The following is a 27,728-nucleotide window of genomic DNA, read 5'->3' as shown; positions in this document are numbered from 1 at the left end:
ACAAAATGATGGTCAGAGCACTGTTTCGAACTAGAACTCGATAATGAATCGCCATTCCATCATATCCATACTGCATCTGAACTTATGGCGACTGTAGAATGGTATAGCTCGGGTGAGCGTGCACAAAAGGAGCTACGTAATACCATGGAGCTATCGTTTGTAGCTCCATGGAAATACAGAGAGACAGACAATGATATGCTTTCCAGTTGTATACATTTATAATGCATGTTGAAGGCAGTGTAAATCTTCCAGGAGTCTGTTTCAAGGTAGTAATAATAAACTTGCATGCTTCAAGCAGCTGAAATAAGGGGCATTCACATTGGAATGATGGTTGTATTAAAGTGCAGGGTAATTTGTTGTCACTGTTCTCATTGGCGAAATACTACAGTATTATATACCGCGGTATTTCAGTCGGTACTGTTCTCGTTCATGAAATTGCGTGGTATTTCTGGCCCGAAACAACATCTCTCCCAGCGATGGTGCTGCGTACACATATCTCCTATAGGAGAAGACAGGGAGTGTGTCTGGTCATGTGATAGGCCTACCGCTATAATGTAGGGTGGTATTTCGTGACAGGATTCACACTCAAATGTAGCATGTGCACTTTTTGTGAAGTTTGAATCACTGCTCTAATTCCCTGTTTTTGCGAGTTATTTGCATTCACATTACAAAATACTGTAGGATTCTACGTTAGGTGTATATGACCCTATAGAGGGCACATCTTGAATTTATAAGCTTTGTGGTTCATAATTTGAAGGCACAGTATGCAGGAACATCCGTAACCTCAAGTCGACAAACTTTTGAACTTCAAGTCACCTTTTAAAGTTAGGGAATCCCATTTGCATGCCTTAAATGAAGAGTTGTATAAATACAGACTTGGTATGTTGAAGAGAGTATCATTTTAGAAACTCCCATAAAGTATTGAAAGTGGAAGGTAACATTTAGTACATTTTTATTGACCGTTAGATTTTGAATTGAATTTTTTTCGGGGCTCACCGTAAATTCCAGTACATTACTAGGCTACCTTTGCAGACCCATGCACTGCATGTGTGTCCATCATGTATATTTTGTGAAGAAAGTTCATCAAAACTTACAAACATTTCTATATACTGTACATTCTTGCCACACACTCTATATGTTATTACATCAGTTCTTATACTTTTAGATTTGTGTTTATAGATAAAAAAATACAGAAGACTGCAACAAAAAGGCTTAAGTGTGGCTGACACACAGAACTACTGAGTAGTTGAGTTTTGTGCATTATTCAAATTGTAGATAACTGTTGACTTCCAAATTTCTCAGCAGTGGCCTAAACAAGTCCCCTGAGGTTCATATTTAATGTTTTGCTGCATTTTGGGAGGTCTGTAAAAGGTATCCCCTACCTTTAAGTTTGACTGAAATAAGTTGCTTTTTGTGTGTTTATGTGCAGAAATTAGATAGATTCGCAGTTAATGTAGTATTTTATGTTGGATGTTTTAGATACAATTTAATTACAAATGGAAAAATGTAACAAGTGTGTTGCTTCATTGGCAAGAAAGGATGTTTACAGTTCCGCTTCCCTAATTCATAGCCTACCGTCATGAAAATGGTTACATTAATGTCCAGCAAGTATCATTGGTATGTGCACTGGGGTGAGGAATACCATATGAGCACAGTGAAGCCTGGGCCATGTTGCATTTACATTGTAAAACTACAGTAAACTTTAAAATTACCATGGTAATGGTAACTCTGCAGTCAATGGTAACTACTAGAGCTTCACTATTCCATACATTGTATCTAGTCAAAGCCAAGAAATCACTGATGGTTACCACTGATTGCAGAGTTACCAGTGATTGTAAAGTTACCATAGTTTTATTCAAGGGAACCCAGGGATCATTTGTGTTTTAGTGATTGATAGACTTTAAGAATTGAAGAATGAATGCTAGTTGCTCTGCAATAGGTGTGTAGAGATCTACTGTAGATGTAAAATGTATCAATCTGATTTCATGGACAAAGTAATAACAACAAACAAGTGATTAAACACTAGGGGATTTTATGGCTTAGAATATTTCACTGCCAGCGAGATACAGTAATCTGCTATAAACACAGAAATTATTGCGGGACATTAATTTTCACGTATTTTGTGCTACTTTTGTCAAGCGCAAATTCTAAAACGCATAAAAATATCTTCACAATTTTATATGTGGACCTACATTTTGAATGGTTGACAATTGCAGAGCACAAATTCAAGAACCTTGGAATATGTTTTTGAGCTGCCCTGCGTTAAAAAAATAATCACATGAAAATATCGACATTTACAGTTCATGTAGTCCTATGGAGGGAGTTCATTAATAGATTAACCAGGGAGGTGGTCCCACCTCCCTGGATTAACATACTTCTTAATGTTGACAGATTTCACTGATAAATCAGAATCTCATATTTTTGTCCTACATGCTTGTTTTTTGTTGAAAGGAAAATACTTCAGTTACTAGTATTCTGTCCTTGGGATGGAGTGGTCTAATATCGAGTATGTTGTCATGAATTCTTGCATGCAGTGCAAATCCCTTTGGTTTGGTTTTGACTACAAATCTGTAACTTTAACCCATGGACTACGAAGAAATATACTCAAACAGGAATGTTCTTTGAAAGAATGCACTTTCAATACTTGCTCCTTTGAGGCAACTGATAATATCACACACTCCCCATAATTTATTCTCTATTCAGGACAGACAGCTCGAAAAACCAATAATGCCTTGACGTAGCTATGTTCACACTAGACTCGACTCATCGTAAGTTAGGGGATATGTTTTGCTCCCCAGACTATTTCCTCCCAACAGCTTGATTTCTGTCGTGAAATCTCAGCAACATAATGTCAGTGCGTGCAGAAAATCTTTGCCCCTGTTGTTAATAATTGTTATGAAAAAATTGCTCTGACTCTATTCCATCTGCCCAAAAAAAAAAAAAATGCTTTTTGCAGACAGCTCTTTTATTCATCTGTGATGATTAAAAAGAGTGTGGCAATGTGGCAATCATGTGTAAAAATCAATTTCAGTTTGTAAAGGCTTTCAAAAAGTGAGCTATGTGGATAGGACAATGTAGCATGACAAGAAGCAGCAGCATAACTATGTTTGCAACTCAGTGACTTTAGAATTCTTTCATTAGGCATGAGGTACAATGTAATTTTGTGAAAATTAGCACAGGATTGTATGAGAGAAGAGTCGAGCAAGGATAGCTAATGAAGCCATTCTAATTGGCCAACAGCCAAGACACCAATTGTGACTTGAACTGGTGTGATTGTTAAATGCATCAAGGTCACATAGCCTCATCTTGACTCTGATAGCTACAGGAAGCAATCTAAAAATAAGTTCATAGCAAATTATCTCAAAAAGTGTAGGCCTAACACATCAAGCCCATCCAAAAACAGTGGAAACTGGGAAGCAATGTTTTTTATGACCTTCATATTCTAGTACAGAATCAAATGTCAATAGATACTTAGCACCTGCAATAGTTTGAAAAGGTATGCTGTAGGCCTATATGCCATATATTAACTGAGTCAATTTGTTTGCATATAAGGACTTTAAGACAATTTCGCAAGTGGTTTCGCGATCATGTAGCACTGTAATGAAGGGAGAAATGTGTGCATGCATGTCACAGTCATGTTAGGATCAGTACCATTATTTGAGTGTAGGCCTACGTTTCAATTCAAAAATTGCACCCGATTCGCGAAATTCATGAAAAAACCTCATAAAATATATGGCGTATAAGTATACAGAGATGTTTTGCTTTGAATTTCATGTACAAAATATTAGTTTTACTGTTGAACTTGCTACTAATTATGGAGGATACTTAATTTCCAGATGTTTAGCAGAAGTAATCAAATGTCCATTTGATGTCACTCCATGTTGTTGTAGCTGCTCCGACCACATGAAGTGGCTGGTAGTGAACTATTTTCATTCAAATCTCAGAGAACAGTCGTGATGTTGGCATCCAATGTGAACGTGCCACATGATGCCCCAGTCTAAAATAAGGGAGAAAAGAGTGGAAAGGGGAAAAAAGCAATAGCCTTGATGAAGAAGAGAAGTCTGTGATGAAAGAGAAAAGATGGAGGAGAAAAAAATCTCAACCTGGCTTGCCCGTGGAAATAAGAAAGGTTTGAAGAAATCAATGTCGGGCCATAATGGCGCCAAGCTGCATCTTATTATACAGGAGGAGTAGTGTGTATGTGAGTGTGATGCCTAGTCTCTCTCCCAGGCTGTGAGATACATTCCCACTGATGCAATTATAGACATTCTCATTTGCATTCACTTCCACCGTACATACAGTTGCACATATTTACTATCAGGTTGACAAAATCTATCAGTTTTATTCCCCAAAATTCCATGATCAGCATTATAGGCCTACTGTACTTCAGATTTTAGTATTTTAGCCCCCCACCCCCCCCCAAAAAAAATACATTTTTCACATAGTTTCTTACAGACAGCATTGCAACAGTGATTATGAATATGAGTATTTTTTTTTTATCACAATCTGTCCTCCAGTCTATGTGATATGCCTTTGTAGATTTTGCTGCTCTACTTGTATATTCTCTGTGACTTGTGTGACTTGTGTACATGCCCTCTACATAAGTAAAAATCATGATCTTATTAAAATGGGGCCCCTACAGAGGCACATGTTATGTGTATCTTCCCCTTACCCTGCATTGAGTTTTTTTTTTTTTACAACTTTGAACCTCATATCCCAGCATTCCCCAGGAAGTGTAATTTTTATCACTGAATTTTTCCTTTTCTTTTTATTTCAATTATTCCCATATATCCAAAATGATATAAAAATTATTTCAAAGTAACAAGAATAATTGTACAAGCAGGTGAAAAGGCATATATTTGGATCGTACAATAAAGTACCGTTTTTCAGTATCTTGGGTATGTTTGTTGGTCTTCACGACGGGAATGGGGTAGAATCTGACAGTGTAAATGCTGATTGCATAACACTGCAACCATTTAGCCAGCCTTATCACTGAACAGTCACCCTGTTGCAATGTTTGACTTGTGCTCAGTGGCTGTTAGTTTTGAATACTTCTGAGAGAAAAGATACAGAACAAAGAGAATGGGTAGATTTAAAGCAGAATGTTCCAGTTACAATTGATGTAGCATTGTCGGGATAAACCATGTCTGAAACATATAACAACCTGTGAAAAATGTGTACATGGTATGTTTGAAACCGAGACGCAAAAAAAAAAAAAAAAATGTAATAGGCTCTTTAACCCTTTCCTGTGCCAGTGAGTCAAATTTCACACACAAATCAATGGAAAGAAATTAAACATGGTGCACAAAAGGTTAATACTGGATATGAAAGTAATAACACAAAGTACATAAGACTGGCTTTTTGCAAGTTACTTCCATGATGTCCTTGTCAAGTCTCTATTAGTAGTTACTTTTTTGTGCAATAGTTCATTGCAAGAAGGCCTTATCTTCACAGATTTTCACAAATCAATAATACAAAATCAATGATACATGTATAGGCCCTCTTTGTTTTACATCATGAATGATTGTACAAGACTAACAATTAAAATTCTGTGGCATGCCATATTTGGGTTGGGTTTGTTTCTTTTTCATTCGTGATTCACCCCCCCCCCCCAATCTTCTTGCTTAGTCCCACATGTAACATTCTTTGTTGTACAGGTTGCAGTCACTTCTGATGTGTGGGATATCAACATTATGTGATGACAAAATCATTGGAGTAAGAGCATACTGTAGAGCTTTTGTTTAGTTAACCAACGGCCCACAGTTGAAATGCGTCACTGAATCTCAGCATTTTAAACTTGGGCAAAGGAGAATGTTATTAATATTATTATGTACACTAAAAAAGTGAACTTTGAAAAATAAATTAAAATGAATATTACACATAGGCCCTAAATATTCTTTTTTTTGCAAAAAAAAAAAAAAAAATGCTAGCAATTCTGCAACTATAATATACTTTATGTTCCAAATTTAATGAAGCCTTTTCTTTAATTTTCTCTTTTTAATATTATCATCTTGAATATGAAATCAAGCTTTTCTTTCAAGAAAACAATTTAAAATTCATGAAATGCTTGTAAGTAACCCAAAACAAGCAATGCTGATGTGTTGTTCCCTTCTGCCTGTTTATCATGTGATGTTGGTTCAAAGTCAGGTTCTTTCATCGAGTCAAAAAGGTGACAAGGTGTAATATGATTTTGCTCAGACAGCACGGAGAATGGGTTTTGCACAGGGAATGGCATGAGCTGTTTTCCTGCTTGCCCAGGCTGGGGCAGGCTTATTACAGGCTGCATTCAGTGGCCAAGGCTTAGTAACTTGACCCAACCTTTCTCTCTCCTCTTTTCTTTTCCTACCAGAATTGGGGGAAGTAGTTGTTTGTTGGGCAGCCTTCTGCAGACAGCATGGCCAGAATCTTATGTCAGCATGTACAAGTATGATGCTCTGAGGAAAGGGGTTGAGGGGAAGGGATAATATGATTTTAAAATCAGGGGTGAAATGAGATATGAGAATATGTGAATGACTACCATGAAAATATATCTGTGTATATTTGTGTAGGAGTGTGTGTGTATTAAAAGTTAAGTGATTCTGTGATACCTCAACTTGGCTTAGACAATGCATATCGGCCTATGAAGGTATATTGTATAATTATGATAGGATTCATCTGAATCTGCCAGGCCCTAAATGGTACAGAATTTCTAGGAAATAGCATGCAATGTTAAAAGCATGGTAGCTTGGGAAATATGGGCATTCCAATTCAATTGTTCTTCATTTGCTGCCCATTGGGATACATTTGAAACCATAAATAGTGCCTGTCAGCCACATGCCAGCAAGAACAAACTGTAGGGCCTACATTGTACAATGTATGTACATCAAAGTATACGTGCTCATTGGTAACGATCAACACCAGTCAAGATTCTCTGGCTGTGTGTATGTAGGCCTACTTATAAAGATCAGTGATAAAGCTGTACACAATTTATTACACAATATCTCGAATACTAATGTACAAGTACATTGTAGGCCCTACCTGAACCAGGCTCACCTTCCCACTCCATGAATCCCCATAGGCACCTACTATGTCATCTTTAATAGAACCTGTTTTTATCCCAGTGTTCACATGGGATGGAGGGTTACTTTATACACAGGTGGCCTTTATTTGCAGATTGTTTCAAGGAATAATGGGAGGATAGTTTGTAGTGACTTCTATGTTTGTAGTGACTTCTATGGTCACTGTAAGGCTGTATTAAACTATTACTGAATTAAGACTTTCAAGAAGGAGGACAGTAAGAAGGAGCAGATAGAATGGCCATGATATTTGAAGGCACCACTAGTGGATATGATTGTCATACTCATATCTATTGGTGTAAATGTACTTGGAAATTAAGAGTGTTGTATCAGGTGTAAAAGGGTGCAGTAGCATGGGGAGGGGGTGAGTGGAGGGGAGAGCTGTGGATTAGGGCAAAATGGGAGAAAAGAAGAAAATAAAAGAGAAAGGAAAGATTGGCTGAGGATGAGAGGGGGAAAGATGAAGGACGGGATGGGGTGGAAGGAAGTGTGATGGGGGTAAACAGGAAAAAGGGGTGAGGCAAGCCACAGAACCTCAGACCCTATTCGTACTCAAAACTAGAACAGTTTAAAGGGTGATGAAAGAGTTGAAGAAAGTTGTCTTTTCCTCATCTGCCATTTAATGAAATGAAAACATTACTTGACTCCCAGTTTGAGACAGGTACATTTGTACCTAGTATCTGCACCTTCCCAGTGCTGGTATGTGATCTTCAAAATGTCAACCATCACATTGTTTGACCACCACCTTAATTGCCATAAAGGAGTTTGCTAGAAATATGATTCATGGCAAGTTTTGTCTTCATACTCCCCTTAACCTCTTCAGGGCCACCACTTTGAAGTGCCCTTGTTATCTTAAGTATTCAGCCACCAGTGTATAAGACGCATGTTTTGAAGTGTTCCTGTTGATGCAATGCAACTGAGATCAATCTTATTTTTCGAGTATGAATGGGATCTCAGATACCAATTTACCCAGAAGAAAGTTGGCGCTTAGATATGAGGAGAGGAAGGAGGAGGAGAGGGGAGACGTGAGGCAGGGGAGAGCTCTTGATGTGGGGGATTTAGGCATTGAATGGTGGGGGCTGGATTGAGTTGTTAAGGTGAATGTGATACCATCATCCACTCCACACCTGTAGGGGATGGTGAGTTAGAGGCTCTTACACCCCTGTCAAGTGCATGCCTGAGACATGACAGTTTATGCAGGTCTGTTTAAAAAGCAACAAAAGACAACAACAAAATCCCCTCCTTCTTGTTGGGTTTCTGGAATGAATTGAATTGAAATGAGTCCTCATAAGGTCCAGACAGGAATTATTTCATAATAACATTTCAATTCTTACTTATGTGCAATTGTAGTTCTTAATGCTGTTTAGGTCAAGACAAAATTAGCAAAAAATTTCCATACATCCTTGATAGTGTGGTTACTCCATTCACATGATCTTCTTCATGATTTGATTTATGATTGTACAGATTTACAGTATATGAATTATGATGAAGACATAGAACTTTTCTGAAATCTTAACCATTTTTAATAAAATTTAGCCCACAGAACTTTACTCCCAAGACTAGCTGTCAGATTTTTTTTTAGCCACTAGGCCTAAATTTTAATGAAAATTTGGGACAGGCGGTCACTGGTATGGTTATCAAGCCTGTTCTCAGGTCAGTACTGTGATTTGCCTGCCCAGCGTTCTGGTACATCTGGTGCATTTGTAGCAAACAGGCATCAGGCTACAGGGACGGGCTCCTCAGACAGTCGGGAGCAAGTAGGCAGAGGTCAGAGGTCAAGCTCAAAGTACTTAGTGCATGATGGGATGCACTCCTGACAGCAGCTTGCTGCTTTCTCTCTACTCTGCCAAGGTGAAGGGTCCCTAGCTTCAAGTTAAAGGGATGATATAGTTTTGGTTAAAGATGGGGATTCAGCTTTAACATTTTGAGAGATGAGAAGAAATCACTTATGAAATATTAAAGAGTTTATTTGATGAAAATCAGTCTTGAAATGGCTGAGATATCCAAAAACAAAGTAAAAGTAAAGCAATCCTTGTAAAAGGTGCATCCCACCTTTTATTAAGATTGCATCATTTTGGATATCTTAGCCATTTCAAAACCAATTTTCATCAGATAAACTTTGAAATTTTCTTAGAATCAAATGCTCTTTAATATTTCACAAGTTGATTTCTAATTATCTCACAAAAAAAGTTGGAAACCTGGGGGGCGTTTCATCAACGAGTTCGTCGGAGATTTTACCGACAAATTTGCTATCAGCCAATCAGACGCAAGGATTTACACTGACAACTGTTACAAGCTAATGAAATCCTTGGTCTGATTGGCTGATAGCAAATTTGTCGGTAAAATCTCCGACGAACTCGTTGATGAAACGCCCCCCTGAAGTCCCATCTCAACCAAAACTGTATCATCATCTCTTCAAAGGGCAAATTCTATAATTACAGTATGATATAACCCTGTATGAGATGGTATCAAGCTCATACCTAATAGGCCTAGTGGTAACTTTTAGGCCTATTTATAAGCTTCTCAGCTTCTGCAGAATTTTGCTGAAGCAGACATTTGGTTTTGTATCTCTGGTGAAATTGCCCACTAAAATTGCCCAAGCATTTAGTGAGAATGATGTGTGTTTCAGTAATTTCTTCTTTCTCCTATCTTCTATTGTGACATTTACACATGTATGTGGTTTGGGGTTGAGGACATGGGGGAACTTTTGTTTTTGTGAGATATTTTTTTTTTTTTATTCAACCTTGTATCAGTGATACATTTATTGGACTACGAGTTTTCCACATTGACATAAAATTTGGTCTCAGATTTTTTACAAAAGCTCTTTTTTATGGATGAGCGGGCTGCAATATATTTTATAAAGTCTTCAAATTTAAGAGACTTATGTGAATTTATGGTTTCAAAAATTTTTAGAACAGAGGAACTCCCTCCCAGTTGCAGTATGTGGATCAAATTGTTTGCACTGCATCAACACTCAAACATGGTTGAGAGTATTGACTTAGCTATGACATTCAGTATTGTCAAATATAATGAACAATTTGTTTGAGGTATGAATTTTGAGCAAAAATCATTTGAAAGGAAGAGAAAGAGAGAGAATTAGTGCCAAAGTTGATGATGGAGCTCGTACATGTGGTACGTGCAGAATGGAGAGTTAGTCACTCAGTTGCGAAAACAAATTCGCAAAGTCGTTCAAAGGACATATCTCATTATGTCTTCATACTTGACATCTTCATCAATTATCATGAAAAGGATGAAAAAAGAAAATCCGCCCAGTTCTCACCACACCAGGGACATTCCGTCAAGTCGGTATGGAAAGGGGTTGAAGCAATATTGAGCTGTTTGACCGAGAGTCCCACTGCTTGCGCTCGTCCTGATCAAACACCGCCATCTAAATTGTTACTTTGAAAGCAAACTTTATAAGCGATATGATAGTTTATGTTTCTATTTTGACTGGTTGGTCCAGAATAAACATCAAATGATGGACATTTCAGTCCTCTTTTATTCCCCCCTTGGTCTATTTCACTTCACTTGCCATTTGCTGTTCGTCACACTTCTAGGTGAAGTTTCTAACATTGACTCAAGCATATGAATGTAAACAAAAAGTAAGAAACAAGAACACACGCACACACATGCACACACACACACACACACACACACTGAATTTAAAGTCTTTTGCTCTAGACTCTCAAAGCTTTTGTTTGCGATGCAATGTAGGCACACCTCTACTTTCAATCTCCCTCTTCTATCTCTGTTTATCTACAAAATTGTACAGGCTTTACACAAATATCATCAGGGAAAAATGAGTTCCTTGGTCAGGCTTACAATTCGTAAAGTGATAATTTAAAATGATAAGTCTTTAGTTGTCCGTGATAGATCTATTTGGGATTAAACAAAACAAATTGCAGCTAGGGATAAAAGTTATTTATTTTTATTGGTGTAGGAGAGAGCTAAAGCATCAGCAACTTATAGAGTAGAAACAGCCATCATGCTGTCTTATGCCTCAATTTATATAGCAGTGACCTGAGTATGGAGGTATCTGAAAATACTCGAGACATTTGACATTCTCAAATGAGAGAAGAAAACAACATACCAAGATGCCTGTTTTCTAAACAAAGCTGTATTTTTCAAAACTGTTTATATTGAGCATGGGGCTACAAGCTCCATGTATTGAGCATTTTATTTGCTTAGTCATTTTTGACAGGCCAAACTTGACATTTGAAGTATGACCTCGCTGTGATGAAGACATGAAGAATGTGAAATCTAATCTTTACAGTTCTTATCACATAGCAGATTATTTACCAGAGGTCTAACATTGGTAATGGTAAAATCAGCATTCTTTTTTAGTGTTGGCAGGTGATTTGTTATTAGTAGTCGTAGTCATCTTAATAATGTTGATAATATGAATATCATCTCCGTCATCATCATCATCATCATTTCCAGTGATAGTCATCAATCTTTATGTAGAATATGATGATAACAGGATGTGAGTGATCATAAGAGCAATACTCAGTGAGTTATATTGAACATTGGCAAACTCTGGATCTTTTTCATTCCCGTCATGTTCAGAGTCTGGCATGCAAGACTAGTGCCATATCTTTTGAAGGTGTACTTGGTAGTACTTTGGGAGTTGGTAAGCTGCACCTCCACAACTTGTTTGTGCTCATTTTTTTTCCAACCTCTTTCTCCTCTTGCTGAGGAACAAAGCTTGGATATCATGCATGGCCAAGTGGGAGAGCTACTTGACCCCTTGACCTCACCAGCTGTATATTTGAAGTGACCCTTGACCTTAGTTCTGTTAAAGGTAGTAGGTTTCGTAGCAAAGCCCATCGGACCGGTACAAAATTTTGGCAGCATATGCAGTAGCATCTGTCAAATCTGAGGACGTAGACTGCCGCTCGGTTTGGCAGCAGGAAATGCAAAAGTCATTTGGTGCTCCTCCCCCATTTGAGTTTTAAAAAAAAAAAGAATACTGATTCATTTTTCATGTTTTGGGCCACCATGAATCAAGTATGTCAATGATGAGTGATCAAAGCTGTCATGGAGTCATATCTGATTGATACTCCCATGATGCACTGGCAGAAAAGATTCATGGTACAATGATATTTCCTGCTACCAATGGTAGATACACGTACACAGTTGTAGATGTCAGTAGCACTGTATGTAGTTTGTGGAGAGTTGAAGTGGCCTACCTACCATATACATGAGAAGCAGAAACATTCATGGCATAAAGTTTCAGCGAATTTAAGCCATCTGTCTTTTTTGCGGCACAAAACTTTTGCAAATCGCCACTGGCATTCAGTGCATTGTACAGACAAACAACTTTCATGTGCATTTTACTTTTGTGAATCTTGGCTCCTCATAAAATTCTTGAAAGTTTCATGCACAGGAAAATGTTTGGTTTTACAGTATGTCTTCCCTGCTGCCACATGCCCTTGACCTTTTAACGTCCAGTGCACTTTTTGATACGATGTATTTACCTCTGTAGAAATGACATTTGATATGCAGTACAGGTATTTTAATATCATTCAAGAGCCATATTTATCTTTTTCAGAAATTCATCTAAAATGACATTAGGCTCCTAAGCAATAAGACTACAAGCTTTTGCAGACTATTGTTCAATTATCTTCATCAGTTGTAATACAAAAGTTTTTGACAAAGCATCTGATATGAATGTTATAGACCTACAGTATACGCTTTCGTGATTTTAATCTGCTATTTTTCAGCAAGTGACTTCTTTTTTTTTTGGCAACCAGTGTTTTAGTCCTTTGTGTGGAAGGATCAAGGATATTGAAAAGTGACTTTTTTGTGCACTCCTTTAAGCAATTATTATCTTTTTTTTCTTCAGTTCTATCAAATTGAGGTTTTCTGTGTGTGAGTAATATGGGCTATTGGGAATGAAATGCTGAAATAATTAATAGTAAGCTTCACAATTGTGAATAAACTTTTCAAATTCCTGTCTTAATCACAGTGTCTATCAGATGCGTCAAATAATAGAGGAAGCACAGTTTATGATTTGATGCTTTGCCTTTGCCATTAACCCTAGGAACACTGATAACTCTCTGTCTTATGGCTCATAGCATGGCAAGTGTAGTAACAAACTCTGTAGTAAAGAATGTCACCCTAACCTCTAAAAAGGTCTGCAAAATCTCAAATACTCTTTTATTGACTCACTAGGTTGGCACACGTGAGCGTCTTTCTAATCGTCAATTGAGAGTAAATATTCATGTATGTCAACCGGGATGGCTTCCCGTGCTGCTTATTGTAAGATGGGCACTTAAAGGGACAGTGCTTGTCTATTTTTGAGGGAAATTGTACATGTACCTTTTTTTCATCCCTGCTTCTGTTGTGTGTATGGTTGTATTAGAAATGGCCATTTCTTGTGTGTTGTAGCTAGTTTTGAATTGTGCAATTTATATGCTCTGAACTGCTTGCGTAGTTGTATAGTGTAGTTTTTCACAAGTGAGCATGTTTTTGAATAGTGTGATGAGTATGAGAACAAAAAATAGAATAGATTCAGGAATTAGAGAATACTGGTAATGACCTCCTCCATCTTCCCCCCATGCATAAAAAGTAACGAGTGCCCATGTCATCATCCTTGTTAGGTGCATTTTACTTTGCTGGTAATGTCCCATGCGGACAATGCATACATTTAGTGCAATTATTACATGTAACATTTGTCATTACAATAATAATAACCAGTGCGGTGCTACTGTAATGTCTGTTAGGACGTGATAGGGCTTCTGTAGAGTCTGGTACCTTAGTCCCTTTAAGTTTGTCCTTTTATTCAATCATTCTGGCAATATCCCCGTCTGAATATATTTATTTTGGCGAGTTGAGCTGAATCATCGTCGGCTAAGTAGTAGCTTGCGTGACAGGGGAGAAAAACATCCACTCGTGTAAATGTGATCCGTTCAATGGGAAGAAAAAGCAGAATTGGGTCTGTGTTAGCAGACAGCACTTGACGTTGAGAGCCACCTATCAATAAACCAGTCAGAAACATATCCAGAGTGTCCGGAGGGTGAGTGTAGCTACACCCTGGGGCTGTCACGCAAACCCTCATATGTAGGTGAAATGTCCTGTTTCAGGCAACAAGTCTGTTTACCTTGTGAGTAAGATGAAAGGAATACCAAATAATAAATGTATGATGATCAGCTGCCTCCACCCAAATAGAGAGGTTGGGAAGGACATGTGAAGGAGAGACTGGACCTAGCCTCAGCTTCAGTCTGCAGGATGTTTCAGCTAGTTCATTACAGTTTCAATAAATGGCAGTCTGAAGGAGGACTGTCCAGTCTGACTGACCTGACCTGACACAGACCCAAAGAGTTGCAGATTTACTTTCCAGAAGGACCTTACCAAACACTGTAGGAATGACTCTCTTGTGCAAAGAAAGCAAATGAGGAAAACTTTCTGAACATTATGGAGTAACAAAGGTACAGTTGAAAATCTGTTACTTTGCCATCGAGAGTGGAGTCCAAGCCTCACCATGTACATGCTATAATCAGTAAGACGATGTAAATGGTGACAGGACCTTACCCTGTGTGGTTTATTCAAGGTGATAAGTTGTATAGCTGCAGTCAATGGAAAATGAATTACTGATCAAAATATCATGATAAAAAGGTAAAGAATGACATCCTAGTTTTTGTGCATTCTACCCAAACCTGTTCATCTAATCATATTGCTCTCTGTTTTTTTCATCCTTTGCAGGAGAAGCAAACTCGAGGTTCACCAAGCATCGCCTCCGTCGGGATGCTGTCATAGAAGATATGGGATGGGAGACAGTGGACTACTCATTCCTCTCCAACCAGGATGTGTTTTTACTGAGAGACATGCTGGAGGAGGATTCACCAATTGTTCCTGTCAGGAACGACACCAGTTTGTACGCTGACCAGTTGATAGGGTCCAGTGATGTGAGGAGGACGTTACTCAAAGCATCAAGTGGTCCTTTCTGGGTGCAGGAGGAACTCTTTGCGTCCTCTGTGGAACCCTTTGATGATCTCAGTGTACAGGCTCATCTCCTGCTCAAGGAGATCTCACCATTTGCCAGCAGCATCGATGTTCTCTTCAGCATCAAGACGGAGAGTTTGTTCGCTGGCAGCAGTGGGGGGCATGGGGGTGGTAATGGTGTCCAGCCATGCTTTCGGGCGATGGCGCAGTTTGGGGACGAGGAATCCGTTGCGGTGTGTTCACCCATTGGAGACTCCGGCTTCTGCATCGCCAAGGTGCCGATTCTGTTTTCTTGGTATGAACACAGCAAGGTAGAAACAGTGGATGGCATTCAAGTCACCTACACTATCTTCCCTGCCAGGACTTCTGGGAGCTGTGAACCACAGCAAGGCAACTCTGCCTCAGGCACAGGGGGAGAGGAAGGGGCCAGCTCAGTGGCCGTGCCCTATGAGGTTGGTAGTGTCACACTCCTCTCTTGGGATGGTAAAATGGACTTGGTGGAGGATGACCCCTTCGTCAAGATGTACATTCCTGGAAGACGTCTTGGTATCAGAGAACACTTCGTCATCCCAATCACTATCAACAGGAAGTATCTCGATGGAGTCTGCACTGTCAAGTGAGTATTAAAACTTTCCACTTGACACTAATGACATACCACTACTCAGCTTGCACTTAACAGTGAACTTTTTTTTTTTTTTTGTGGGATAGAACAATAACTTCCTCAAGTTGGTAGGTGGAGAAGAGAGTTTAAACTTTCAGCAAAATGGAAGATATTAGTAATACTTCCACCAGAACTTAGTGGTCTTTGAATCATTTCTACAGTAGTGTAAGATTAACAAGAGAATGATTCTCAAACCTTTCCCCATCACCATCAAATAACATACTGCATTACAGTGTGTTCACATTCCTTAATTCCCTTCTACTTTCTACACATTCCCTTGGAAAAAAAAAGAAACTAAATAAAGAAAATTGAAAAAATGACAGCATTTTTAAAAAGAAATAGCAGTGGCAATGATTAGACTTTGTGGGGCTGTTTGTTTCACAAAATCACAAACGGCTTCACCGGTTAGGTATATGAACTAAACGACAGGAGACAGACCTAGAGGTTTAAACCTACATGCAGGTATTCCTTGTGTGTCCACCTTCTGTGGATATCCTGTATAGGCCTATGTGTACCTTTGATAGTAATAGATTCTCATGTAAATTCCTTGTGTATTTACTTTCTGTGGATACTTTGTGCTGATGGAATAGTGTACATGTATCCTATATAAAGATACCTTTAGACATCTTGGGTTGATATAGTTTGTCTTACCCACATCTACCAGCTCCATGCATTCTTTCGTCGCTGTTCTCTTATCAGGTGGACATACGTCTGGCTGTTTGCTTAGTCGTTGATAGCCGGTTGACCTCTGTCTGTTCTGACACATATTTCTCTGAGACAATGCGTCATAAAAATCCTGTGTCTCTCCCCTTCGCCCAAACACAGCTCCAAAAAGCTCCTTTTTCTTCTCTACCGACCAATGTAAACAAAAGTCGGGAAGATGTATTCTTACCTTGCCAAGATCCTAGCTCTACATGGCAACATAGCTATCAAATAGAGATTATGACTTTGCGGGATAGCCTATTAGTCTTGAAGTTTGTTGATTTTAGCCCTAAATGTAACCTACATGAAAAATTTTAAGACATTTGCCTAGGTCTGTTTGTTCTGTGTAACATCCTGAATAAGGGAGCCTAGCTGCAGGTTTACATTAGTAAAGTTCAGTCGTGTCATGGTTGACTCAAAAACATTTGCAGACAAAAATACAACCACTTCCAGTTTTGGAAATTAACTGAGAACTGTTGAGTGAGGGGGTTTCACCATTATTGAAATGTTTTACATCCTTTCTGATGTGATTTTTAAATCCATGTTATTTTTAGATGAGCAGTCTTCATTTACCATCAAGATGCAAATTAAAACATTTTCCATGAATGACTTGTTGATATGGCTTCCACTGTAAAACCATTGTTTTTGGGCACATTCCATTTTTTCATTACAGTTGCTAAGCAACAACTGGCATGAGAGCAAAATCCTGCCCCAGAAGTAAAGTTGTTGTTGTTGTTGGTTGTTGTTGTTTTTTTTTTCAAACTTGGCAGTTACAGATTTTTTGCTAGTGTAAATGCCCACTGCCCGGCTCGCCATTTTTTTTTTTTCAAGTCTTTGGTAACATGATGTCTGCCTGCGGTGGGGGGGGGGGGGGATCTCCTGCACCCCTGTCTACACCACTGATCTCTTATTAACCCGTTGAGGACGAGTCCCGAGTATGCTCGGGCAAGTGTCTATGGGAAATGTGGGTTGTAGCAAAATCAGCCCATCCGCAACGAATTAAGAAGCACATATCAGTAGCCTCCGCTCAAAGGCAGTGACAAGTTGCTCAGTGCACACAACTTCCCAAAACGAAAAAGCAAAACACCAAGGTTAACATTCTGGTATTTCTCATGCATATATATACATGCATTTCCCGCCCAAAAACTGGTATAAGTTACGTTCAGACGGGAGTCCTTAACCTCGAAGTTAGGAAACTTCGAGGTTAGAGCTTGTAGTTAGGGACCGTGAAGACGCACTCGTAGTTAGCAAACCTCGAGGTTTGCTCGATGTTTCGAGCCACGAGAAATCTTATGGTTAGCGCTCTAACCACGAGCCGCGGGGGGTCCCCACTCGTAGTTAAGCACCGTGTGGACACAAAAAACAACGAACTTGAAGTTAAGAGTGACCTCGCTGTAAACTCCAGCCCCCACAACTATTCCTCTGCTTCCGGGTCAACCTCCCAAACGTACACCACAAATACACTACACGTGAAAAACCTATGACGCACGACACAACAACATCATCTTTTCTCCCCATGCGCTTGATCTCTGAAACTGAACATGTCGAACTCGCTACTGTATTCTATATTCTTTTCCGACGCTAAAAAAAAAAAAAAAATGTTTTCGACGAATATCTTCATAAAGGCATAAAGTCATCAGTGCAGTGCTATCTCTGCATACCATGACAGAGAAAAAGAGTACCTGTAAGCGAGTCCGACAGGGTTGGACTAAAGAATAGATAGACGCTTTGTTAGCAGTGTGGGCTGAAACTTCCGGTTTTGTGGTTTTAACTGGTTTTAACATCGAGTGGGACCCACTCGTAGTTACGGGGGGGGGGGGGGGGGGGGGGGGGGAGGGGGGGAGGGGGGGGGGCAGAAGCTTTACCACCTCGAGGTTTCGTAACCTCGAGGTTAAGATTCGTCGTGTGGACGTAGTTAGGGGGCAAGAGCTAAACCTCAAGGTTTCCTAACCTCGAGGTTGGGCCTGCCGTCTAAACGTAACTATAGTTTTTGGTGTTTTTGGCAGTGAAAATGGTGCATTGAAAAAAATTGTTTTTTCCCATTCTTGTTTGTGGTAGTGTAAATGCTCCTAAAGGTCATGTTGTGTGTGTTGCTGTCACTGGACAGCTTGTGATTTGAAACTACGAGGAAACCTGATCCATGCTAGCATCACCTTACCTCCACCACCCTCATCTATAAGTTTTAGCATCCTGGATCATGAAATCTGATTGTTTGTCCGCAATGCTCGAGAAGTCTTCAGTCATTGCCAGTCTTTCTGTCTCTCTGTCTGATAACTTGTGTTCTGGTCTTCTACCTACTGATCTGTCTGAGCAATATATTTCTCTCTTTTTCTCTATCTCTTCTTTCTCTCAAGTATGCTAGCTTTACATTCTGCCATATTTTAACAACAGGGAATTTTCTAGTCCGTCTCTGTGTTCCTTTGTACCTTACCGTTATTGCTTTTGTAACATTAATGCAAAATTAGCCGAGCTCTAGACAAAGGGGAGAAGCGGTGCGCAGGGAGAGAAAAAAAAAGAGGGGACTCTGGCTCTAATGGAATAAACATGTCGTCCTCTGTAAACCCAATCAAAATTGGTGGATGGCGGCCCAACCTGAGTCAGGCGGTGGCTTCTCATTTCGGACGAGGCAGTTTGCCGAGCGGAGACATGAAAGCCCGCCGCGGCACAACGCAAAATTGAGTCATGCACGTGAGGCAATCAGCCCTGCATACTTGTGTTTGAAGCAGGCGGCAGCAGGAAAGAGAGAACGAGAGATAGAGAGAAGAGAGAGAGATGGCGGGAGAGAGAAGTGATCTATTCGAGGTGCTCTTCTGAAGGGATACGATCCAGTGAGTTTAGAAACATAAGGACAAGGTCGGGATGGGTGGGGTGCATGTACAGCCTCATGTTCAGTCAAACATAACGAAAACTGGCACAGCTGTATACAGTGAGGCTGCTCTCCCTCCTCTTCCATGTTCACTTGCATGTCCAGTGGAACAAAAGATGTTGGACTGCATCTTACCAGTCAGCTGGTAAAGATGCATTTAATACCAAGAGGATGGGTGGATGTTGGGATGAGGATGGGATGGGGTGGGGAAAGATGGGGGGGGGGGCATGTCCCTAGTACAGACAATACATAAAAAAAGAATAGAATCAGAAAGTGTGTGAAGAGAAACATGATGACCCTGTAGCTTGAAAGATAGACAGGGTACGGAGGAGCATTTAGTTCTAAAATTAGATCAACATTGGAAGATATACACCACTGTTGCCAGGTGCAGTATGCAGACAGCATACTAACACAACACACATATCATGTGCATGATAAATAGAAGGTTACAACCTTGATATATTGGTGTGATTATGATGGAAAATTTACACGTAGGCCTATACTAGGTCGTTTCATTGTATGCTGCTTGGCTAAAAAAATGCGGCTATAAAACATGTTATATAGGGGTAATTGAACCAGCCACACAAAAATGACAGCTGTCGGTGATCTGCTTCGCCGAAGACCCAATTACACAAACTTCCACCAAAGGTTTATGACAATGGAAAGGTTCCCTCATAAATATGTTCAGGCAATGTGGTTGAAATACAAAATGGGAAGAGGGTGCATAATGTGTAGGCCTACCTCAGAAGTTTTCTAACATACTGGGAATGCAGGTGAAGATGCTTACATCAATATTTTGTGAGGAGTGTGCAGAAAAGGATTGAATTAATGGTCACTAAAATAGACCAGTCACAAAATTATCAATTTGATTAATAAGCTGCTAGTATTATCATCTTTTCAGTTTTTTTTTTTTATTTAGTAAAGGGATTGCATAATATAATGTTACAGATATAAAGCACATTATTTATAGGTATTCAAAACAATACTCGTTCATTTTGAAGAATACTGAGAATTAAGATTCTATCAGAATTTACTTTTTGTAATGGTCATACCTTTTATGTTTAGTTCTGTAGAGAAAAGGCCAAACTCTGTCTTTAATATTATGTCAATGTTTATGTACAAGCCAATAGCATGTGTTGGTTAGGGGAGACTCTCTCACACAGGAGCAGTGCAGTAGGGAACAAGAGAGAAAGTCTAGTGCAACAGTATTGCTTGCATCTCTCTCACTGCCTGGAGTAGTATTAACTTTTAATCTCTCAAATATCTGAAGGTTGCAGCAGCATTTCAGACGTTGTTAAAGGCTTTGGTAGTGACTGTAATTGTGCCAAATTATTGGCGTTGTTAGCGAGATATACGCCTGATAACTAATACACCTGGCTTCCCGAATTAAAGGCGTCTGTTAATCCAGTTACCAGCACAGAGTGCACCACGGAGACGAGTGACAGTAATTAACGTTCTCGCGCCTTCAGCGCGGCTAGAAGCCAGCTGCGGTGCTTCTATGTCGCGACCAAAAAAAGCTCTAGGGTACAAGAGATGCCAGGATAAGATAGCACACTATTCCATAGGCTGTAGGGGAAAGATGATGGAGACAGGAAAAAAAAAAGAAGGAAAAGAAAATAAAGAATAAACTTGACGGTAAATAGGTACACAGATAAGGCTCAAAACTGACATGCAATAAAAGCACTATTGTGCTGTTGCCACCACAAAGCCGAGAACATATTGAGTCCATGATCATTTGTGCGGCGCGATAAACAGTTTCATTTGAAAACGCAGCCAATGCGACCACGACATGCCTGGCTAGGCAGTCGGCTCGTAAAGATGTGAGAATGAGATTGTTGCCTTTGTTAATTTATCGCTTGTGAGGAAATAATGGCAATAAGTGATCATAACAATGGGGAAAGGAAAAAAAAGATGGCGGCGTGGATGAATCAACCTTGGCAGGAACTCTCCCAGAGTGGTTAGATGGAGGTATTCATGCGGTAGATAAATATCTTGTGGAAACTCTAGAAAGAAGGAGAGACTGAGGGGTATAGATCCAAACAATCTACACCCATCAGACCAGCGGTCTCACACATCCTGTGCATCCTTGATTTCAAAGTGTTCCCCTCCTGTTTTTTTGACTCTCAAGCAGCATTCATTGAGGGAACCAATCCCAAGTTTGGTGATTTTATCAGTATTCACTGAATGCAAATTGTTTTCAAATGACTTCAGATATGGGCAAATGACTCCAAGGGTCTAATAAAAGCATTCTTTGTTTAGTGTATCAAATGCCGATAAAAATTCTTTATAGAACCAAGCACTAATGCTATGGCTGCAGCATTTGATTTTAATCAGTTGATTGAAGCTAGAATCTCAAACATCACTGGCAAAATAATCACACACACCTTTATAGAATCTCTGTAAAGATTTCTGAAGAATCATCTCATAATACAGACCTTCTATTTGATGGCAACAACTAAAGCAGATTTTTCTTTCAGCAGTGCAAAGCTTAGGTTGAAATAAAATTTCCATCTACCCTTAAAGGTACTGTTTACCATTGGGAGCAGTGATTTAAAAAATGTTCGGGATATCACATTGATGTATGTGTAGGTCAGTTGTATCACGAAACATCCTACCATATGAAAATTTCACCATAAAGCCTGCACTATATGGAGGTACCACTATTTTTTTTTTCAATAAGCCTGAACTGTAGATGGTTTTGATTTAAAAAAAAATTCTATTATGACTACTGTTCACATTTTGTATATTTAACAATACATAACATTGATTACACTAATTCAAATTTTTACATTGGTTGTATCAGGGAGGTGCTCCCTGGTTGTATCTATCCCTGACTCACATTTTAGAACTACATTTGAAGCACTATAGCTGGGTTTTTGTTTCATCTGCAAATGATAAATAATGCCTTTAAATAGTTCTCTAGACTTGACTGAAGTGGGGGAAAAGTGTTAACTATATATGAAGCATCTGTGAGAATCAGTTTTGGTTTACCATTGGTAATGCTTTTACTAAAATACTGTCTGGCAGTGATACTCTTGGTCATATCTGCCAGTAAAATTTAGGCAAAATGACAAGCAATATTGATATGGATACAATGTATATGGGACTAGGACCATGCAAGTATTCACTGTGATGATTGAAAATGGCAATATTGTTCAAAACCATCCCTCCTGTTTTCCCACATCTGTATTCTCCGAGTGCTTTTTTGGTGTTTTTTTTTCACTAAATTAATTTCCAAAATGAAAAGAATGTAATCTATTGCGTACACATTTCTGAATTTTATTAGACTACAGTTATAACAATTTTAGGGGAGTCACAGGGGGAAAAAAACATTGTCCCCAAATGTTTAGAATGATTTCTCACAATGAAACTGTATTTCCTGTCTGATTTTGATGACATTTAAAGTTTTTTTATTTGCTGCATTTTTCAAATAGCTGCAATATCTAATTTTTGTATGTATACCCATCATCACAGCAGGCAGTGCTTATGAATAACTAGCAGTAATCGTGAATGAATAACAACTACCAACAAATCAGAAAATCAGTAAATCCCGTGAGTTATAATGTCAATTCTATACATTTTACATTTTGTGAATTTGTTGTTATTAGCAATCATAGTGCCTTGTGACATAACTTTGGCACACAGCATTTTGTATGCAGTGTACTAGCAATTACCTCTTCTGAAGCAGAGAATTATTTTAGACAGATTTGCTTCGTGGGTAATCTCCATTTGCAACAGTAAACAGCTGACACTCTTTACATCATTGAGGTGAGCAAACTTAGATGAGAGTGACCTCCAGTGAGAAAGTTACATGGATCTGTGAGACTTTGAACAAAGTTGGACAAATAATCAGAAAGTTATCATCAGGGCCAGTGTTAGCAAGTCATGTGACAAAATAGCATAGCCCCCCCCCCCCCGAGAAAAAAGGAGAAAACAAGCAAAAATAAAAACAAAACAAAAAACCCAAAGCAGCAACTTATCTCTATCACATGATGTAGTGATGCAGCAATGTGTGTATAGGGCAGATGCTCATCTCTTATCTTCACCAAAGCCATTATCACTATCATTGGTATTTTTATTGTGTTATCCATAACGAATAATTGATATTGCTGTTCCGGAAATGGGTTTCATGGGCACTTTTAAAAGATTGATTGTCTTCTGACAAATACAATTTAGAAAATAAAGGCTGTGGATATTCATCAGTGTTCCCTTGAAGGCAGTGGTGCAGTGGACCATCCAAAGTCAAGTCAATTGACAAACAGCCATTATGATATTAATATGATTGATATTAGTGTGAAAAAGGCATATATTATGAGGTGTGAGAGAGTGGCAAAACTCTTTACAAATTCATGACTTTAGAAAGTTTTACCATGTGTCCTTCATATATGAATAAATGTCCATGATATTCTATTCGATCCAGGGTCTGATCCTCTCTAGGTTTTTGAGGCCATCTTATCTGAAGGTTTGGCCTTGCTTCCTACTTGTTGCCTTGTTTGGTTTGTTTTCTGTAAAACTAGAAATTTTTACATGTAACACATGAAACTGACACAATATTAAGGGGCCAAGATTTGCAAAGTAAAATGCATGTAAAAGTGATTGTTCGCACGATGCATTGAATGCCAGTGGCAGTTCGCGAAAGTTTCATGCGGCAAAATATTGTGTCGGCTTCAATTTGTGAAAATTTCATGCCATGAATGTTTCTTGTTTTGCATTATTTGTCTGTAAGCAATGTTGATTTAAAAAGTTATGAACAGATTGTAATGAAAGTTTTAGGATAAGTTTGTCATGTTCAAAGGAAGAAGTGGTCAGTTTTTGGTGCTGATCAGGCACCTGATAGTGACTGGGATCTAGGAATATTTTTGAAGGGTCATTGCATAGTACAGTTCCATGGATTTTGTGAACCAATGGCCTTGGCAGAATTTCAAGCTCTCCAAGTGCTTCTACTTTTGAATGCATCGATGCCAGTCTCATGAAAAATTTGTTTCGCTGGCACAGACCTTGAATAAATGGTGTAAAACCCAAATGCCAAGCTGGCTTATTGGATGTGTGTCTTGCTATGATGCCATTTTACAGAGGCAAAAACCAACAATTTACCATCTAAGCTGCATTTAGATTCAATTTGCCTCTGAAATGATAAATTGAGGAATCTAATTTAGATGAGAGGATTGTTTGGGCGTGATAAACTTGCGGTAGCTTCAGGGGTAATATCACTCTCTCCCTCTCTCTCTCCTTTTTCATATATCTCATTATTTTTACCCTTTTTTGGTCCTCGATAGATTTGCAACTTTCGTAGTTTCTCCCTTGTTTGATTTGCAGTGTCAGCTCCCCGTGGTGTGGGAGCTCTCTGTGTGGGCTCAATGATACGATGTAGAAACTGTTGCAATTTACGTTGTAACGAATCTCGCATACTCAACAAATATTGCCAATTTGCGTGCGGCATGGGGTCCAATGAGTGCATCATCACGGAGCTGGAGTTTGGGGGGGGGGGGGGTTGAAGGTAGAGAGGGGAGAGGGAATAGCAAATGAAAAGCAACAGCAATGACGGAGGATGAATTGGCCACCAGATCCGAGTTATGAGAGAAAACTGCAACGTAATTTTAAGCATGATACAAACTGTGGAGGTATTTGGGTACTTTTATTCAGCATCAAGCCTCCTGTTGCACAACTTTGTCTCCTCATCACGTGGCTCGCGCTAAAAGACTTCAAGTTGATGATTCATGCCAGACCTTCAGAGTGTCAATGCTATTGAAAATATTGCATTTATGAGGTGCCTCTTCTCTGCAGTAAAGGTAGTTATCATTTCGATTGGATTTACTGTCCTTCAAACGATGATTTTGAGCAGAATAGTTCGGTGAAAATCATTCGAGGATGGGGGGGGGGGGGGGGAAATCAAAACTGAGGCCAGAATGTGATACAGTCAAGCAATTTAAAAACAAGTTAGGGCTCATTAAGTGGGCAGGGGGCATGTTTGTCAGTGTAACAACTGCGCCGATTGTGACCGACGAGCGACTGCAGCCACAAATTCCCAGAGAGAATTAACCCCCGGTGGCATGTTTCCAACTCATCGAAAATTTGTGAAAACAGCTTCTTTCAAATTTCTTCCCAACCCCCCCCCCCCCCAACACACACACACATACACTCGCACACTTAAAGATAACACACATATCTTTTTCTCACATTTTTTTTTTTTTGGTACGCTCCATCTGTCCTCTTTTTCTTTCTTCCCTTTCTAATGGCACCTTTTATTGCAGGGTCTCTCAATTCTCACAAATATAATGCTTAATGATATTCAAATAGCACAGACATGATGATGATGATGATGATGATGATTATGATGATGATAATAATTTCTGTCATGTGAGCTATCACTTGGGATCAAAGTGCCCCATTCTAACTATGACAAAACAAATATTTGTTTTTCACATGCTTCTAAATACCTGTCTGGTTCTGTAGGGGTTTTTCTAAATAGTTTTCTTTTATGATTTTGAAACATACAGTGAATGTATTTTGTATTGCTGATTTATAAAGCTCATGTGTGTTACATTCAACTTTAGTTGTAACTATAAACCAGTGTTCAGAGGAAACTTTTCACTTCGCTTTCAAAATTTTACAAATTTATGTTGGGACGTTATATCTGCCTAGCTATAAATATCTTAGAATATGATGGTTTGTATCATGTGTTTTAGTTAAGCTGTGCTAGCTGTTGCCTTTCTAGCTGTCACCTTGTCTGTTAGCAGCATTTTTGGTATACAAGAAATAAAAAGTGATCACTCATTTTTTTCACTCTTTGAAATCTAACATTAGATTTCGTACCTGAAACAGGGATGGAAAAATTGACCTGGAGATTAGAATGTTGCATAGAGGGAGGAGGTAAAGTTATATTCACAAGCTACCAAAGGGAGAATATACAATTTTATTGGCTTTCATAGAGCCCCAAATGTTTATTTCTGAAACCAATCAAATTGAGTCATCATATTGTATAAGGGAAAGTGATGATATTTAGCTGTTCCAGCTCTGGTCCAATCATAACAAATTCTTGAAGCTGTTTCCTTCTGATGCTATTTTGTTTTTTCTTTCACCTAGTCTATCTGTCAAATTGAAGAAGCTTAGTTCTTGGTGAATTTTTTTATTCCTTCTAGCGAAATGATTGATGTGTTCGATGGAAGAGTTCTGTGTGTTCAGTCATTGATTACTGGATTTTTCTTGTTGTTTTGCTTCAATTTTGTTTTTACTGTGACTCAGCTTTCTCTGGGCAGAATGATTGTATCATAAATGCGTCAGTGGAGCTATGAAATTGGATGTATTGTATGAAATCGTATTGCATCAAAAACCACTAGCGCACACATTGCTTCTCTCTTTCTTCTTTTTCCTTTTCTCTGTTTCTGATGACTTTCAATAATGATGCCTCCTTTCAACCCCAAAAGTACACTGTGAAATTCATCTGTCATGAAGTATAAAGCCCACATAACAAAACTAAAAGGAGTTATACAAAACTCAAACATCCTATGTCATTAGGATCACTTGATAAACTTGTTCATGTGGCGAATAAGTGTGTGAAAAAAAGGGGAAATTTCCTTGTAACAAGTATCATTAACTGATTTTTCACTCTTGCGTATTTGCCTCTTTCATGAAAAAGGAAACAACAACTAAAAACAATGGAAACTGTTTATGCGTGATGCTTGTGATAGTTGGAAAGTCAGCCATTTTCTCAATTCTGGAACCCACTCAGGGCCCCAGCAGGGTACCGCCAGGCCTGTAATGCGGGCTAGCAGGTGCAGTGAGGGGGCCTGCTGCGCCCCAAACCCAGCCCCACCCATCTCCCTACCGGTCTCCGTGGAAAGTCAAACTTGACTCCTTCCTGGTTCACTGTTACTGTCCTGCCACAATGTAGCAAGATGACTTGCTTGGCGTCAAGCGGAATAGTGTAACATGTCAGAAAGTGTCCCCCAGGGCAACCAGAGCCCTCTGGAAGAGAATACAGTCAAGGTGTCAGATAGCTGCCTCTGTTCTGTTTTTGTTAAGTCTGTGTCTATTTACTGACAGAGATAGGTATGAATCATATAGCGCAGTCAGAGAAGTATTAATAATAAGTTTAGTTTGAAAAGAGATACAGACAACAATAAGAAACAGTGAATTGGAAATAATTTTGTTGGATGATGGGGGAAATGTGAGCAAATAAACCTGCTCCTCACACCCACCCTCCATCCACATACCCACCCACATTTCATATACTTTTTTTTCTTTAATGAGAACTTAATGTCAGTGTAAGGACACTATTCTTCCATGCACCGTACGCTAGCTTTGCTTTTCTTGTCTGCTGAAAAGTACAAGAGTTTATGGGATTCACAAATTGTTAATGCCTTGCCCCTTTGATCTCTTGCCGTAGTCTGAAAGAGATCCTTTTCTTCTCTCGTGGAAATCAATTATGCGGTTGTTCCCCCACCGAGGGCATGTATGAAGTGTTCTTGCGATGTTTATGATCTAAAATGAGAATTTGTCT

General features: G+C 39.1%; 1 protein-coding gene across 1 annotated transcript in view; it reads left to right on the top strand.

The window, feature by feature from the left end:
• The window catches only part of LOC140227375 (transmembrane protein 132D-like), a 69,811-nt gene that overhangs the window by 16,322 nt on the left and 25,761 nt on the right, over positions 1 to 27,728 (top strand). The window contains exon 2 of the mRNA XM_072307787.1: positions 14,760 to 15,615. Coding sequence (XP_072163888.1) covers positions 14,760 to 15,615 — 856 coding nt within the window. The remainder of the gene's footprint in view (positions 1 to 14,759; positions 15,616 to 27,728) is intronic.

This window comes from Diadema setosum, chromosome 4 (genome assembly GCF_964275005.1).
Source record: "Diadema setosum chromosome 4, eeDiaSeto1, whole genome shotgun sequence".
In the NCBI taxonomy this organism is placed as follows: Eukaryota; Metazoa; Echinodermata; class Echinoidea; order Diadematoida; family Diadematidae; genus Diadema; species Diadema setosum.
This window is presented reverse-complemented; position numbering and strand designations above follow the sequence as displayed.